General features: G+C 43.5%; 1 protein-coding gene across 1 annotated transcript; it reads right to left on the bottom strand.

The window, feature by feature from the left end:
- Nucleotides 1–8,028: 8,028 nt before the first annotated feature.
- On the bottom strand, nt 8,029–14,865 carry metrnla (meteorin like, glial cell differentiation regulator a). The gene is made up of 4 exons (XM_067616407.1): nt 14,426–14,865; nt 12,354–12,742; nt 9,118–9,177; nt 8,029–8,970 (listed from the first exon to the last, which is right to left on the bottom strand). Exons 1-4 carry the CDS (start codon nt 14,521–14,523, stop codon nt 8,657–8,659), a joined length of 861 nt encoding a protein of 286 aa, XP_067472508.1. The 5' UTR covers nt 14,524–14,865; the 3' UTR covers nt 8,029–8,656.
- Nucleotides 14,866–15,315: the final 450 nt, after the last annotated feature.

Genomic DNA, 15,315 nt, shown 5'->3' with positions numbered 1-15,315 from the left:
CTTGCTGTGTGTGATCAGTATGGGTGAAGGGTCGTCCATGTTCACAGACCCCCATTATAAACAACCTCACAGATCCCTCTCAGGCAAACAACTGTTATTTTATTACTGGATTTCTTCCCAGGCGTCATGAACTGAACTTGATCTGTTGGACCATGTTTTCTTTCTAAATTTGGTATGAAATATCCTCCAACACTCACTGAAAATCCAACCCTTGTGGACACAATGATGAGTTTTTAAGTACACGCTCGGCCAAAATCAGTCTCACAAGAAGACAGACTATAGTTTACTTCTCTCGAGGGGTCAGTGTTGTCTTTGGGAACCCTCAATGACTTGTCTTTGTCAGTTTTCTGCATCAGCAGGGGAGAATCGCTCTTCTCTTTGTATATTTGCTCATGTCTGCAGGTAGGCACGGCCTCACAAACACTTTAATTGATACCTTATTGTATCAGATAGTTTCACAGTAACATTCAGCTACTTCAAGTTATGCATCAATGCGAGGACAGCATGTCTGCAAGTACAAATCTCACCACTCCAGCCCTTTTATTATGCAGTGTCAGTCTTGTTCAGGCTTTGTTATGACTACAGCATAAATCTACATTTCACCACAGCTGGAAATATGAGAGGTCTCTCTGGGATAGGAGAGAGACCTAAAACATAAAGTTTGCTTTCTGTGCTCTCACTGCACCATTATTATGGCTTTGGTTTGTGGGCTAATGCTGTACATAACTTGGTCCATCAGTGCAGACATGACGGTGATAACGGTAGAAGAATGTACACTGGCCTCTGCGTTGTCATTGTCTAAGGATTTACCATATGCAGCAGTAGCACGATATATTGAGACTCTTCCTGTGGGGGGCAGCATCTCTCTAATAAAGCGGGATCTGTGTTTCCACTTTACATGGGAATGTGATATTTATTCATTGCTGTCATATAATTTCAAAATACATGAATTTGATCCAGTGTTTTCCTGAGAATTTTTTGGATTTTGCTGCATTTTTAAAAAGTGGCAAACCTTCAACAAATTCAGGCACAAGTCAGTCGTAAGATAAAAGGAGGAATTCGTAGATGTTCATTTGATTTTGGGTGAAAGCATCAGTGACGACAAATCACTTGATGCTTTACATCACACCAACTGTTTTGCAACCCACATTACTGTGTTTAAGAAATCTGGGTGTAGCACACTGTTGAAACTTGCTTGAGTTACATAATCATTCACATTTAACATCAAGCCTGCATCAATTTTCAGTTTAAGAATTTTTTTTTTATTGTGATATAACACGAAGTTCAGGTTTATTGTCATTTTAGCCACACACAAAAAAAAAAAGCTGCTGAGATGAAATAATATATTCTGGCTTCAAATGAGTCTGTGCTTAAACTGCAGTATCATACAAGGATAATAACACTGATAGATATTAATCTAGATGTTCATTGTGATAGATTCACAATATAAGCACATTTTAATCATTTTTAGAGTCTGCTTACTGATTTTTCTACAGTACATAAATTAATTGAGAGAAATGGCTGCACAGAACTGCAGAAAACCATGGGGTACAAAAATATTAATAAATTGAAGTTAAACCAATAGTAGCTTAAACGAGCAAACACATGATCTTTTGAAAAGTGCCCTGAGATAACTTTTGTTATGATTTGGTGCTATATAAATAAAACTGAATTGAATTGAAATTGAATTTAGTCATTAGTCAAGATTTGTAATGTTCTCTTACTTGTAAAACTGTTTCCTTTTAAGCAATGTCAGGAGGTTTTAGGACAAATGTAAAAATTACCTACCTCCGTTTGCCAGATACTGAAGGAAAACGAACATCTCCTTAAATCAACTGAAAAGTCAAACCTGGGCTGTATATATATGAGTAAAATTCGGTCAACAGTATTGAAACAAACGCGTTTTGGTTTCTTTGTTCATTGTCTTTTGGTTATTCAAATATTTAACAGAGGATAATGTTCAAGTAATAGAGGTGGTTTTTAAAAGAAAACATTTAAGACTTGCTGTAATCTTAGCAGGAGGAGTGGAGGGATAAGATTTTTTTTTTTTTCAGCAGCCTCACATTTTTTAGATAGCAGGGTGAAGGAAAATCACACTGTCAGCACACTGCAAGACTCCTGTGCCCCCGCTGCCATTCTCTCTCTCTCTCTCTGATTTCTCCAGACGGACATGTTATGCATTCCACAGTAGAGCAGCGATAATCCTCCCAAAATCTACACATTATGGCATACCAAGGAGCACTTGTCTCATGATTCTGCAACTGGGTAAACTTGATGTGACTGTGGTGCAACAGGAGCACACGGCTCCATAACTGCTTTCTCAAGAAGCTACTTGAGATTGAAAACACTGCGAAGCAAAGAATTGAAACAGGCTGCGAGTCGAAAGGGGATGAAATAAATATTCTTTATATTTTAACTGAGTTCTCATGTTTGTGGTTTCATTTCGAAAATGTCCTGTTTTTATTTTTCGTGTTGTGTTGCCATTGCCAAGAGTTTATTCTCACAGGCTCAAAAGCAAAGTTGTAATAGGCTTCGACTCCAGAATTTTTTTTGTTTTGTTTTTAAGCAGTTGTGGATTACATCTTTAATATTAATCACTCTGGTTGACCTTTGACCTTTTGGAGCGCAGGAGCATAACAGGATCCTGAACTCTGATTTAAGGGTCACTAGCTGTCACCTGTCCTGAAACAGCTACATACATATGGACGTAACCATCACTGTGTGTCTGTGCGTGTGTGCGTGTGTGTGTGTGTGTGTGACCCCCTGCAGCTCTACTTTCTCTAGGCTCAGCCATTCTTTTCCCAGCTGACCGTTCAGCTGTTGCCAACACTTGTCCACTTGATAACTGTTGCCATAGCTCAGAACTCAGCACGCTGGTTTACAACCACTAATGATTTTAATGAAATCCCTGCTCTGCTGCGGTTTGAGATGTCATCATAATCTATAATTAACACAATCTTTCAGTTTGAAGATCATACTGTGAGATATGAAAGCAGCTTTAATCTGGTCTTTGGAAGAGTGAAAATTCTGTGTTTGTGCTGTGCATGAGATGGTGTGTGACAGGCCCGAAATTCCTCTGAGGCTATCCTGAATTATGCAGCACTGTTGTTGGTTTGGATTTCCATTTAACATGTGCTCACGAAGCATGCTCAAATGCCCTCACTGAGCCCTTTTGGCAAAGATAACCCACAAAACAAATTATGTTTGTAAAATGGGCAAATGCCTTGCAAATTAATAACAGAAAACATTTCTGTTAAATATATAGTCTAAACAGATGTGCTGTTGGTGCTATCCACATGATTATTAAAATGTAAGTATTGCACTACCTTCATGAATGTAACAATGCAACATTTGTAAGTTATAAACATTTGATTTGAATCATGACTGTTGCCCACATGTGGACTTTAAATGTGTTTGATGCTGAAACACTCTAGTTGACAATAAAAACAGAAATGTTATCCGGAAACTATAATTACCAGTCGGATGCATCTCTTTCGCCGAGGCCTCCTCCCTCTAAAATCGATCCATCATTCGCTGTCCCAAGAGCAAACAGCTCACATCCGCTCCTCTGTGAAAATCTAAGTGTTCTCTTCCTACCTATCCATCACACAACCTATTATGCCCCTCATTTAGACATCCATCAAACGTCACAATTTCAATTACACAATCAATCACGCTCTGCACTTGTCTCGCCATTGGTTGATGATCTTTGTCATCCCACAATGCCTAAAGATGTGTGTTTCCTTTCGAGGCTAGAGGGCAGACCCAGGTCTCCTCCAGATTTTAATGGTTGAATTTAGACAGGAACCATTTTTTTCTCCTCCCATCCAAAGGCCACAACCCAGGTCAGAGGTCAGAGGGGGGTTTTGCCCCGGTTGCCAAGGAGGGTTCCTACAGCGAGGTAAAGCCACTGGTGCTCATTGGACTGTGCACACAGCAGATCTGCTGGCCTGACCGTAAGTCTGACAGGCCTGAGAGCAGAGGAGCAGATTGCATTATCCCAATCAGACAAAGAGCAAGAGTTGATGAATGACAGGTTGTATAGGACATGCAACAACATGCTCATTCAAAACCAAGATTAAGTCAAGAGAGCGATAGTGACAGGACAAGCTTTTGTTATTGTGATTTTTTGTAATGGTCTTCTTACGGTGATGATGACTATGAGAGAAACTAGAAATGAGGGAACTAGGAAACAGGAACTAGGAAACAAAAACATAACTTTGCTATCACAGTTCAAGGTCAAGCTTTATGCTGAAATCTAAAGTTTGCGTTCTGACGTTGTAAGAAAATATAATATAATATAAAATATGAGTCCCACTGGCATCCTCACATCTATGCTTCATCTCCTTGCAACAGATCGCCAATCACCATGGCATGGTGACATCATGAGAAAGTTGTCCCCCTGTTGACAAGGCCTGCTGTTGCCATGGGGCGGCTGGAAATGGCACCGCAGATCCCAGTAAATGAAGGCTGCTGGGGGAGGGGACGTGAAGGCAAGCAAATAAAAGTGCCATTTGCAATGTGTTTGCCTGACGTCCTCCGAGCCAAATTCTGCTCTGTTATTAGGCTTCTGAGCATTGGGGAGCTCCTAGTATCTCCTTGCAGCAGGACCCCCCACTCTGGACGACATTGGCGTGTTTGCTGAACGAACAGGGCTCCCCGACGCGGCCTCTGTGGGCCATGTGAGCGGACAGCAGCCGCGCACATTCAGTCACTGAGAAAAGACAACGATGCAGGACAAAAGGAGGAAGGAGACAGTCTTGTAGAGGCAGACTGCAGCAGCAAATCACCATTCACAAACAGAAATAATTAGGCGTAATACAGACATCAGCCAAAAGAATGGAATCTACATGATAAAGCTCAGCAGTTTTCTATCACATGCTACAAGCCATTTTCATCAACAGACTTTGGCTATTGCTACTGTATATTTTTGACTGTGTGTGATCCCAAAAGTCTCTGCCAACTTTAAGATAGAGTGAAACATTGTCTTGACAGGCTACCATCAGCCAAAACTAAACCTGATCTCCAAACCATCTGATGAAGACCGTGCCTGGTCAGCCTCATGCACGCTACCCATTCACTCAGATGGAGAGCACAATTCCCAGATTCCCTTTGATACCTGATATCCTAGACACGCAGGCCCAAGCTTTGACCCCACAATCACTTTTTTGCTAGACACCCAACACCCTCAGTCCTGCCGTAGCACTTTGGTGAGTGAGGCGGGGCGATGGAGGCGACTGCAAAGGCATTTCATGACTGGGAGACTCATGACCCACTGGGGATTAATGAGCATTCTGGGAGGCGCCTTATTGGCTTGTTGACCCTTTGTGATGTGTTCATCTCTATCTGACTCAAGATGAGAAAATCACATACATGGAAAAAATTGGAAATCATCCGCTGAAGAAGGAAAGTTTCCTCGTGTTTACCTTAAATCTGAGATTAAAATGTGCAAGTAGGAGCAGGATTTTATGACATCACTAGTTTAGAAGCTATTCGTGCTCCAGTATGCGACTTACACACGTGTGATGTGGAAACTTGAAACTCCCAGTGCATATACACTGCACTACAGGACTCTTAAAAGAAGTAGGAGGCATCTTGGATCCAGCAGTTAAACTTTTGACAGGAAAAATATTCACAATGAGGGAGAACGTGGGAGATGTGTTTGTAAGAATTTTTAGCAAGTTCATGCGGAAAAACTATATTTTACACAATTTTTTAGAATTAGTATTGTTGTATGTGTTAAAATATATATGCAGGGGATCTTTAAGTGAAATTATTATGCAATTTTAGGCCTCAACATTTCACCAGTAGTGTGAGGAACCTGCGATCCTAAATTGAAGTGGGTTAAATGTTCAAAATGATGTTATGGAATCAGTATTTTATGTGATTCTAAATCAGATTTGTGGACCTGAAATTTAAGATGCTATCTTAAACATGTAAAGGCTGCATTACAGAAGTGTCAGGCCGGCATTGTGTCAGATTGGAGGTGTTAGGACTGCAGCTGCAGAGCGAGTTGTGGCTCAGTGTGGGTGGCGGCTATCTCTCTGCTGGGGCGTTGTGTTTATGTGTGCTAGGGTTAGGGCCACGCGCACAGTGCAGGCATACACACTAACACACACACACACACACGCACACACACACACACAAAAACCACAGAGACTCTATTGATTCCGGCTAATCAAGGCGGCAGGGCTGGGGGAAGCTGCGCACGCGTATGTGTGTGAAGTCAACACATTCCCGACATTCCAGCACTTCCCCAAAGAGGCATAAAATATTAGCCACTACACTGAGCTCACAGGCCTCTTCTATCTGCTGGGGTTCTCCTGTTCGTTAATTTAATTCCCTTTTTCTGCCAAGTGACAGTGCACTTTGCCATGTCTTCAGCTTTCAACTTTGTTTTTTTCTTTCTCTTTTTTAATTCCACCCACGAGATGACCATGCAGTGACTTCTGACTGAATCACACTGACAGCACAAAGACTCCACATATTCACATCTGGTTAAGACCGGTCCTTCACAACTGGTATCACGACAAAATCTGACCTCGCCCATGAAGTAGCAACCGATTTTGTGTGTGCTTATATATGATACTCAGTCAGATTAACTGAATGAGCTGCACCCAAAGACACTAGAGCCAAATCCCTTGGACGAATATCTGCTAAAATGTAGAACATTCTCATATCCTGCTTGTAAAATGTCATCAAATTGCAGTATCAGTGACAAAAGCCAGTACAGTGACACAGATACGAACACCTTTTATTGATCAAAAACAAAACTGCCATTGATTACTGTTATATTTCTGATGAAGATTTCTAATGTGCCGTCTTGTTTATAACTCAAGGGTCACCAACACGTAGCAGGTTTATATCATGATTATAAGCATGATCTCTGTTCACTAATAATAGCGGCACTATGGCATGACGGGCACGTTTGACTTTACACTAACCTGTGTGACAATAAATGGAAAATAAAGAGCTAGAGGGTGAGTGATGCTCCTGCTGTAAGCTGAGGGCTGAAAAAAACTAATGTGCTACTTTGCACAGGATAGAAAGCACCACCAGTATTGATTATGTGCATGGCACAAGCAGAGAAAGGCTGACTGGCCAGGGAGGAAGGCGAGCAGGAGGTCTGACAACCAGGACAGCTGGACCAGCGAAGAACCGAACAGCCAAGAAATGCCCACTGTCCCTCTTTCTCCTCCTCCTCTTCCTCAGCTCTTACTCTTAAAGCCAGAGAGAGAAGGTTCACAGTAAGGCATCGTTACCATAGAAACTCTGTTTGCCTTTCCCAGTGTGCAATTCTGGGACCGCTGGCTTTCAGCTGGAATTCAGACATTCAATTCAATGCACAGCGCCGTCTGGAAAAGCAATTGTCTTTGCGGGGCAACTTAGTGAAAGACATTCTAGGTGCATTTCCGTTTAAGTGAAAAGGCAGACAAAAAGAGCCTTTGCCGTGAACTGGATGTCATCTGAACAGGCCTGGCTCGCAGGCTGTATCATCTGGTGTGGTGGAGTTCCAACAACCTGATTCATTGCTTGTGTTTTATTTGAGGTGATGAAAATAAAAAGCCTTCATTTTGACAGGGAGCTTGAGCAGAATTGTACACGCCAATCAAAATTTGGAGTGCGGTTGGAGAGTGCTGCTCTCTGCTGCGTGCCCAGTCACAGGGCTGTATTCAGGTCTGTCTTCAGTCCTCTCTCTCTCATACCAGGCTGCTGCGCTGGAACAAAGAGGCCTTTCACATTGACCTTGAGACACGGCCACCCCCATCACCACAGGAACCAACGCAGAGGAATCCACCCAAACTCTCTGATATCAATCTCTCTGTACCCCTGGCAGACGGTCCGAGCTCAAGGCTGAGGTGAACCTTGGAGAGTTGGATAATACATATCATATGAGAGTGTTTTTATTCCAACAGAGGATGTGAGGGCTTATAACGTTAGTGTGTCGAGATGATTTTGATTTAAAATCATCACTGCTAACAATAAGTCAATTATGTCACAAGTCAAAATTCAAAAACAGTGGTCTGCTTAAGTTATTCAATTATTTATTTTACATATGAACACCACAGAGATGAACGCTGTTCCAGGGAATAAATCTTTTTATTCTCATGGGGCAAAAAAAGATTTGCTTTTTTTGGTGTGTTTTTTGTTTTTTTTAAACAATTGTACAACCTGAAAAGCACATAAATTCAGGCATTAAATTGTGAATCTTTTTTTTTTTTAAACAAAATAAAAAGAGGCTTTCACTTTATATATTTCTTTCATAAGAAATAACTTCAGAACTGTACATCGAGCTTTTTACAAAGCATGTGGAGCTTCAAAATATACAATGCTCATTCACATTTTATACACATAATAACCAAACAGGGTCTGCTACATTTAAAACCTGGGAGTTCCCCATCTGCGAGAAAGGCAGTCCGAACACATTCTTCTTTGCATCACGTTCAACTTGGAGTCCGGCTAGCATGCTGCTTGGCAACATTCAGGAGCTCCGTTCTTTGTCTCCAAAGAGTCTGAGACAGCAGGAGAGGAGAGAGGCTGCGCCACTGGACCAGTCTGTCAGTCTCTTTCTCTCCTCAGCGTGAACACTCGGTTCAGCTCTCCTCCCCACCCAGTGAGGACTTGTCCTATTTCCAAGCATTGGCAAGTGACCTGCTCAGTCAGTGTCCACATGACAGGGGTTGGTCCCCTGCTGTTGCGCCTCATGGTACAACCGCAGAAAGTCTTTGTAGCGTGGGGCACAGCCCATCCAGGCCTCCCCGAATCTCACTGTCCCAGTGAAGAGGAACTCTCCATCACCAGACCTCACCCCACATTGTGGGGGCATCTTGATGCGGCCAGTCCAGCTCCGTGCCCTCACACCCCCAGATACAAAGACCTGGGTCTTCTGTCTGTAGAGGCGACTGATCTGCACAATGACAGACGAGTGCTCCTCCTCCTTCTCCACCTTCTTAATGCTGCCCCGTGCCACTGAAAACACAAAGCAGGAATACTAGATTTACTTCCTGCTCATGGCTATATTTCATGAAACACAGAATGGTGTTTTCATTGGACATTTCTGCCCTACCATACAGCAGCAGGAAGCCTATAATTCTCCCAAACAGTGCTGTAACTTACCAAAGTCGTTGGTGCAGACTGCTAGAAGCATCTCAGCGTCGCTGCAAGGCTGACAGGGTGCTACGAGGAAATAGAGAGAGAAAGCGAGGATGAGTTTGGAGCCAAAATTTGGTAAAGAAATACAAACAGAAACAGGAAAGGCCCATGATTTCTTTAGCACTCTCGGTCTTGCAGCACGATAAAAATCTTGTTGACAGGTCAGCTACTTTCCAGTTGAGTGCAACTTAGACAAATGTACAACTGTGGTTGGGCCAGCCATGTAAGACATACACACACACACACACACACATACACATACGAAAAAAATTGGGGTCACAGTAATTTCCATCCCCACAGATTATTATTTATTTGCAGAGGCTGCAGAGCGGGAAGTCAGCTGTCATGAGTTGTGGGTTTTACACCAAACAGAGTCGGGCACGCGGCTGACGGTAAAAAAAAAAAACAAAAAAAAAACTGATCACTGCTCATTAAAAAACGCTGATGAGTGGATGTGTGTGCCTGTGTGTGTGTGTGCGCGCACGTTTAATGCCCAAGGGGGCTGTTCAGTCAGCTTCCCCACCACAACAGGAACCCCTTGACACTCCATGACAAACAAGGACCAGATGAAATGGATAAGGAGAGAAGGAGAGATGAGGAAAGGCTTCATCGCTGACCTGAGGTCTTTTTAGCACTTTAGCAAGCCTGCTGGGACTGAAACAGTCAGCACACATTTGCAACTACAACATCAAGTGGAGTTTTTTTATTCACGGTCTTAAAAGTGAAAATCGGAAGCAAATAAGAAGGAAAAAGGAAAAGTCCCACTTTACAATTTCTCCTCTTGGACGATATCATAACTAGAGGGCAAACGGTTGGATGTAAAAGAAAAAGTGAATAAAATGAAACGTCCTTTCCTTTAAAAGCTTGCCCCAGGCTAGATTTCACCTTTGACTGGTGGCTGTAGAGCAACAACTCAGCCTGCCGTCCTCCAGAGTGTTTTATAGCAGGAGAAAGGGCCTTAAATGAGAGCAGTCAAGTCAATGATTAGTTGACTCAGGTGGTCCTGTGGCTGGCCTGACCAGAATGCCTTTATTAGCCCTAAACCTGCTGTGGTTTTCTTTAGCGAGCAGAGTGGCACAGAGGGGTAGGTGGGGCAAGGAGTGGGGGCAGAAGGAGGGGTGTCGAGTCAGCACTGGGCTGAGGGTGGGTGCTTATCCGCTGAATTAGAGGAAGAATGATTCAAATGGTTCACTCAGGTGGATTTGACGCACCGGAAACCACCCTAGTTTACACATCTGGTCATAAATCTGAGTACAAAGATTAATCCACTTTCTGGATGAAAATATGCTTAAAGAGATTTGTGCCCTCTGTCATCTGTAAGAGCAGGATCTTATTTTTAGCTGGCTTGTCTGAAGTTGAGGGTATAGGGGTGAGGGGTGAGCATGTATTAGGTCAGCTTGTGTAGCAACACGAGGCGCTGCTGCATCACTACAGAGATCAGAGGTCAAACAGCCACAAGCTCATGCGGCTTAAGAACAGCTGGAGAGCCGGGAGACTTCAGAGCGGCCGACCTCGCCCAGAGCCTGGAGCAGAGTGCAGAGGCCCTTTGAAGTGAGCCTGCGTGCTGCCATAGCATCAGACGGAGCAGTGAGCCTAGGCCTAAACCCAGCAGTGTTTTTTCTTTCCTCCAAAGCAGAGCCGAGCAGGGCTCGCATGTCAGACATGAAACAGAACCGCAGGAATGGGCTGAGAGCCGAGTCAGCATCTCTCTCTGGCCCTTGCGCATGCAGCGCCACTCTGATCAGAACCACTTCACAGGAGCAGAGAGGGATGAGGGATGGGAGGAGCGGTGAAGGAGGAGTGGAGGGGCACAATATAGTGTCCCTCCAACATCTGGACCCTGATGAATTCCACTGTAATGGAGCACAACTTGCTAATACTACTCAGCACAGACGAAGACCACTTCAAACAGCCAGGAAGAGAGAGGGAAGATATATGAAGGGTAGAGGAATGAAAAGGAAAATACAAGAATGATAAATAGACAGAAAGAAATTAAGAGGTAGGAAATAGTGAGACAGAGAGAGGAAGAAAAAAGGGAGAATAATTTAAGTGAGCTGAAAGGCAGACCAAGGGAGTGACGGCAAGAAGAGGAGTGGGGGGAAAAATAAGCCTATATGCTCCTAGAAGGTCCTCCCAACATCTGGTTGGAGATACATTCCAGCTTGATGGTGAGCAACTCAATCCCAGCACAGCGGGTCAGAGAGAAGAGAAAAGGATAGGAAAGAAGGAAGAAACAGGAAAAAAAAAAAAGAAGATGAGAAGAGGCCGAGTAGCAATGAATCCACCAGTCAGGGCTTCGGATGACACGAGACCACTGTCTTTGTGAATCATCCCAGTGTTATCTCAGCCCACATCACAGCACCAGATCAAACTGCAGAGCTGAGCCGAGCGCACTAATGTGGTGGAAACAACTCCACGCTCAGTCCTCTACTTTTAACCCTCTCCCCTCTCTCTCTCTGCTGTGCCAGATAACGATGCAGGATGTGGATATGTGGACCCAGAGAGCCGTAAAAACAGATGTGGGCCGATACTACTCATATTTTCGCTTTAGGTGGAAAAAAAACACAGTGGCGCAGCTTGAAACTGTGCAGGTTTGGCAGGTACGCAGCGTGAAAATAGTAGGTTGTTTTTCAGTGGAGGCCCACTGTTCTACTGTTTGGATATGGCCTTTCACACACAAGTCATGCAAAAAAAAATAAAAAATAAACAATTACAGCTCACAGCCGTTCACAGCCAAGTCAAGTCTGAATAGTTGTGAAATGAGCTGAAAAATGAACATTTTATCCTAAAAATCTAAAGTTTCATGAAGCATTAAAGCCTTCAATTTGTGATGTTTTGATACTAAGAGTGAGAGTTTGATTTTGACAAGAACTATATTCTTTCAAAACCAAAATGTACAGACAATACTATGAGATAAATAGATTTTGGCTTCAGTATTAGCAGTGTGTTGGAGCAAATGTTGAGTTTCCTACTATTAGAGTCCAATTTAATAAAAGTTTCCACCAGTAGATGGCTGTATTTAGTGCACAGCACACGCCGCAGGGACAAAGCACAAAGAAACCCAGTTCTAGAGGGAATCAATCAGAAGCAAGTCTGCAGACCTTTTTAATGGCTACTTCGATGAAATACAAGACAATTATTTACAGGTTTGACACTGTATTGTACTGTAGGCGAAGTCAAAAAACAGAGATGTATCTTACCACCCAGTGAGTGCGCCTCTGCTCCCAGCCTGTCGCTGACCAGCTCATACTGGAACGCCGTGATCCGGCGACTGATGTCCATGCGCGGGACAGCCTCAATGAAGAGCGCCCCGTCCTGAATGCTGAAGCAGTGCACCTTGCCCTGAGCCTGGTCCTGTTCACGCAGCAGTAACCGCAGCTTTCCGTTGCGGTCCAGGTAGATGTTGGTGCCACTGGAATCTGTGGAGGGTTTGATACAAACTGAGAGACGGGTGGCTGCGGGGGAGACCGTGTTGGGTCGGAGGTTGACAATGATGGCCCCCGTGGGATAGAGCCACTCCAGAGAGCCTTGGGAGCAACGCAAGTACACCTGTTCCACGTCCCTGGTGTGACCCTCATGGGTTAGACCACTGGAAGAAATGAAAGAGACAGATGTCAGCATACATCAACAAAGCAGCAGGCATTGTCAAGAATTTCCCAAAAAAAAAAGAAAGGTGTAGAATTACAGAAACCCAATAATGTTATAGCTTTCTTTGTGGAAATGCTTATTTTCTTTAATATGGCATACAGGGAGTACTAAAATAAAAAATTAGCAAGCTGACCAAGGTGAAGACCTCTGGAAGACTGTGGACATTAGACCACATTCCTCCTAAGCATTAAGGGCCGTCTGTGCGCAAGACTGGCTGCATGACCAGTCACGAGCCGGAGCAGCCAAAATGACCTCAGCTCCAACACACACTCCCCATACCACATTGTTCCTCCCAGAGCTTTGGCAAAATGCACCACTGGCAGGCTGCCTTTGGGAAGAGTTTGGAAGCAGAAATGGATGAATGGTGGGACACAGGGGCCTCCGGGCAGACAACAGCAGCAACAGTAGCTGGGCCTGCTGCATGCAAGTGCAAATGCAGGTCACGCACCGAACCTCCCCTTGCTTTCAAGCCACCAAAGAGACTGGAAGAGACTTGTCCGGGCAGCACTTCGGACTCTGGCGCCAGCATGACCAAATGACTCCCTCCAGAACTTAATGCCTGGTCAGGGTTTGAAAACTCCAGTCTGTCAGTCATTCTGTGGCAGAGCCAGAGGCAGGAAGCCATCAGCAGTCTACCAGCGTGTGCATGCCAAGCTAGTGGTTTGACTCTGGGGGAGAAACGCCCAGTTTCCTGAAAATGAGATGATGAAATTCAAATTTGCCATAGATCTAAAGTAACCCGTGGCACATGCTGAGCATATGCAGCTGAAGCCTCATAACCAGGCTCTCCTCAGCATGCCTCTAATTAAGTCCGTTTCTAACTTCATCATTTCTGCATGCAATTAAAGGAGATTAGTCAAGAGGCTCACTAATGAACAACAGATTATTGGTTAAGAGCTCAAAGTGCTGAATATTGCCTACCCCTCCTGACTTGAGGATGAAAAACAAAACCACACTATTTGAAGCACAGCCTCTCAAGTGCAAAACAGATTTCAGCAGATGTTTGATGGGAGCTGAAACTTTCCAGTATATTCTGCCTGAGTTACAAAATATGTAAAACTGTAGGGAAGCTGTAGGAAAATCTGTAGATAAAGGTCTGTGAATGTGTGTGTGTGTGTGTGTGTGTGTGTGTGTGTGTTGGAGGGGTGGGGGGGGAATAACCCTGTGACTAAATTAGACTATAAACTGATGAAAAATTACCTGATTTTAAGTCACCATTTCATCATTATGGGATGTATTGAGTTATAATTCAATGACTATAACTTCATATTACTCCAGATGAATCACATCAAATCATTTAGTTAATTACTCATTCATAAATCCAGCACAAACCAGACCTAAACTCACGTGTCTGTAAAAAATAATTACACCCATTTGTACTTTTCATTTTCCTTTCATATAACAAAATTAATATAAACTTAAACCAGACAATCCAGAGTATTTCTATATGTGTATAATCTCCTAATTTGTGGTTCTTCGCTGCCTGGTTTCATATCACCGCGGTCTCTGAGTTTCGGTCACAGTCATTTCAGGACGCCGCAGCGCATTTACAGCGCATTTGGATTTTACTGGAATATGTTTTTATTTTGAAGAATAATTCAATAAGCAGGACATTTAATCTCACCTGCCCTTCCAGCTGCACTGGTCGCTTGAATATTGGCAGAAAGAAATCCGACAGAGAAGCAGAAGAGGCAGCAGGGAGGCCAGCACCGGGGTGAGCATGTTTATCACGCAGCTCACTTTGCCTCCTCTCGAGTGAAACTATGATAAAGTCCACCGCCGTATTTCCAGCAACATCGCGTTTCCATGTGCCCCCGGTCCACCCAGCGTTGATCTCCGGGGTTTCTCCTTTTTTTTTTTTTTTTTTTGTTATTCTCGGAAGGTTCAGATGTGTAAAAGCCGCTTATTCACACTCCGCCGTGGCATCCAGCGCTGACAGCCCTCCGTAAAATGTGTGGTGAGTTCAGCTCCGACTTCTGTCTCTGCAGCCCTGATTGCTCTCCACGTCACACCCCATCCACAGCAGTTTATCACGTATGCTGCCTTCAGGTGCTCCTCCCAGGCTCCGTTCTGCGAGTGTCAAAGAGTGAAACGCTACTCATTGTGGTGCTTTTTGTTTAGGAACTTTAAACAATAAGTGTTTTAACAAATACCACAGAGCTATTCTACTATGTAGTGCAAATTAATATTTAATATTTCAGTTATGTTAGTCAAAAACATAAATAGGTTTCCAGAGTTATATGAGAATAGAAATTACATCAGTATTAATAAGAAGACACCATTTTAACCATTGACTGACATGTAGGCTAGCCTCAGAAAAGGAAAAAAAAGACTTTTTGTGGTGATCCCAGAATAATAATTTTGTTTTTTGTAATGTTGGGTGCATCATTATTGTGATGCAATGTGTCTAATCAGTTAGGGCCTACAATATTTGAGTTACATTTGAGGAACTCAATCATTATTGTAAATTTTCCACCATCTCCGTTGTTATTCTTCATATTGAGATGAGTTGTT

The sequence above is a fragment of the Thunnus thynnus genome, chromosome 17 (genome assembly GCF_963924715.1).
Source record: "Thunnus thynnus chromosome 17, fThuThy2.1, whole genome shotgun sequence".
Taxonomy (NCBI): Eukaryota; Metazoa; Chordata; class Actinopteri; order Scombriformes; family Scombridae; genus Thunnus; species Thunnus thynnus.
The sequence above is the reverse complement of the archived record's forward strand: the minus strand, read 5'-3'. Positions and strand labels throughout refer to the sequence as shown.

Coding starts and splice junctions, on each gene's coding strand:
- metrnla (XM_067616407.1), bottom strand. CDS start 14,523: ATGCTCACCCCGGTGCTGGCCTCCCTGCTGCCTCTTCTGCTTCTCTGT. Junction 12,743..14,425: donor CAGTGCAGCTGGAAGGGCAG/GTGAGATTAAAT, acceptor CATTTCTTCCAG/TGGTCTAACCCATGAGGGTC. Junction 9,178..12,353: donor AGAGGCGCACTCACTGGGTG/GTAAGATACATC, acceptor ATTTCCTCGTAG/CACCCTGTCAGCCTTGCAGC.